Below are 3,021 nucleotides of genomic sequence, written 5' to 3'. Positions count from 1 at the left end.
AATGAAATTGGATGCTGTCTTACACTACACACAAAAGTTAACTCAAAATGGACTATGAACTGAAACATAAGACTTGAAACAGTTAATAATTAGAAGAAACATGCAAAAAAACCCTCTTTGATATAAATCTTGAAGATTTTTCAGCTATGACACCAAAAGGAGAAACAAAAATCAACAAATGGTACTACATCAAATTAAATTTTGATTATGAAAGATTCCATAAAATGAAGGGGCTGTTTGTGAAATGGGAGAAAGTATTGGATAAGTGTTAATATGTAAAAATATTTTAAAAATTATATATAAGTATAGATTTTAAATATGGATATATAAAATATGTATTAAATATGTACCTATAGGTGATAAAATTTACATATATGAAAATGCACACAAAATATGCAAAATATAGATTTATGAACAAAATATATAAACATCAACAGCAAAAAATTTTAAACCCCATTAAAAATTGACAAAGGACATACCAATCATTCTTCTAAGGAATTCATGTAAATAGTCATCAAGGATATGAAAGGGTGCTGAATATTACTAACCATCAAAGATATTGAAATGAAAACCACTAGAGTAAATTACATGATACATATTATTTGTCTTTTATCAAAATGAAGGTTGAAATCTAGTGATGGTGAAAGTGTAGAGAATAAGAGATCTTTGTGTTTTATTGGAAGTCATGTAAATTCCCACACCCATTATGGAAAACAGTATGGATGTTTCTCAATATGTGTATTGTATTGTATATGTATTATATATATATATATATATATCACATTATTTTCTATCCACTTTCTATTAATGATGAACAATGATACTTTATACAACAATGATAACAAATGTTAACAGTTAGCAATTTATTTCAGGGCTCAGATACTTGTTGACTTACTATAAGAGACAAATATAAAAAATACCTTGCAAACACCACTGAAGAGTATGGAGAATAATATCCAAATATGTCTTTAGTTAATACAGAATAGCATCATTGTTAAGTTAGGTGGTTATAGTGCTAGTTGTTGGCTGCCTGACTTAGAATTCTTTCTTATCATTTATTGATTCCAATTTTCATTTAATATCAGTAGTATTTTATTACCAAAAAAATTTTTTTGTGCAGAAATAAAGGAAATAGGGGCGCCTGGGTGGCTCAGTCAATTGAGTGTCCAACTTTGGCTCAGGTCATGATCTTGTGGTCTGTGGGTTCAAGCCCGGCATTGGGTTCTGTGCTGACAGCTCAAAACCTGGAGCCTGTTTCAGATTGTGTCTCCCTCTTTTTCTGCCCCTCCCTTGTTCTTACTCTAACTCTCTCTGTCTCAAAAATAAATAAACATCAATCAATCAATCAATCAATCAATCAAAGAAATAATGAGCAAAATCACATGAAGAGCTAGACCTTGGCATGTCATCCTCCTCTTCATCAAGTTCTGTATTCCAAGACTAGAACAAACTAGCATCCCATCACTTCCATTTTTATCAGAAAGAGGAAAAGTAAAGAACCTTATGCTTAAAAACCAGTGAGTTGAAAGAGAAGTAAACAGCCAAATAATAGAGATATTGTGCTATGATTGATATGAAATCTGGGAAATATCATTTTTAAGAAAGAAGAAAATTAAATATGAGGGAAATGAGATGGATAGAAAGAAGATATATAGAAGGTCAAGAGTGTGAAGATAGTAGGGGGAAATAAAGGGATGGATAATGGAATAAAAGCTAAGATAACTTATAATAAAATTGATTTCTATTCAAATGTATTCATATACAGAAGTTAACCAGAACTACATTTAAGATAATAAGAAATTTAGCGTTAAAAAACTGAGCATAAAAAGACATAATTAAACTAAGAAAGAAGTGAAAAAGGCATACTAAAATTTAGAACACAAATTAAAATATACTTTCAATTTTTTGGTACAAAATTTAAAATTTTTACATAAACTTACATGAAACAAATATTACAAATACTAAATGTACAAAGAATAAGTTTAAGAATAAAACGTGGTGACTTTTTTTAAGTATAGTATCCTGTTATTGGTTATGGGAGAATAACATTCTTTTTTCTGTTTGGATCACATAATGAGAATGGTCTCCTTTGTAAACCTATCATTACTTTAAAAAAATGTCATGATGTGACTCTCAATGACATCAGCTAACAATATACTATGCCTACAAACTTTCAAAATCTGTTATAATTGTAATATTTATAAGTTTAATATTGTGAGATTAATTTAATAAATCAATTAAAATCACCTTGCAAAAATTTCTTGCCAACACGAAGAAATGAAACAAATAACAAATTTGGGATTATTGATTTTCAATAACTACTGTGAAAGTAAGTTAGAAAACCAATAGCAATCTGGAATTATAATAAATTACATGAAGTTTGAAACTATCATAAAATCTTCCCAAGTGAAAATTAAACAAGGGCTGATTGGGATGAATTTGACATGAAAAACAATATTACTTTATACAAGGGGGCCTACTGATGTGAAAAAAATGATTGGCACATTTCCCCTGAGTTGGAAATTGTCAGGATACTCTATTGATATGCAGACCCATCTAGTCATGTGAGTGTAACATCCAATGGACAAGCACCAATTATACAACCCACATCTAATTACATTAAAATAATTCGTCTTGACCAAATATTTTGAAATTATTTGTATTTGTATTTGAAAGTATTTCTATTTGTAAATATAAGATTACATGTATAAACCAAAAATTTGATGCAGGTTAGTAGGTATCAGAGTCATTGATATTTTGAATATTTACATATTTGGTATAATTGTTTCATCAAAAATTTTCCAAGGACCTCTTTCATGGCCCTGTTTCTCAGGCTGTAAATGATAGGATTCAGGCTGGGTGGTAACAGAGAATACAACACAGACATAAAAAGGTTAAATGATGATGGGGATTCTGAAGTTGAACCTAGATATGCAATACATCCGGAAGAGAGGAACAAGGCTACCACGGTTAGATGGGGCATGCAGGTAGAGAAGGTTTTAAACCTGCCTTGTGAAGAAG

General features: G+C 30.0%; 1 protein-coding gene across 1 annotated transcript in view; it reads right to left on the bottom strand.

Annotated features, from left to right (window-relative positions):
- LOC115294094 (olfactory receptor 14A16-like) overlaps nt 1–3,021 on the bottom strand; it is a 15,041-nt gene that overhangs the window by 11,366 nt on the left and 654 nt on the right. The window contains 1 exon segment of the mRNA XM_029941793.1: nt 2,810–3,021. This exon segment is cut by the window's right edge and continues 99 nt beyond it. Coding sequence (XP_029797653.1) covers nt 2,810–3,021 — 212 coding nt within the window.

This window comes from Suricata suricatta, chromosome 6 (assembly GCF_006229205.1).
Source record: "Suricata suricatta isolate VVHF042 chromosome 6, meerkat_22Aug2017_6uvM2_HiC, whole genome shotgun sequence".
Lineage (NCBI taxonomy): Eukaryota > Metazoa > Chordata > Mammalia > Carnivora > Herpestidae > Suricata > Suricata suricatta.
The sequence above is the reverse complement of the archived record's forward strand: the minus strand, read 5'-3'. Positions and strand labels throughout refer to the sequence as shown.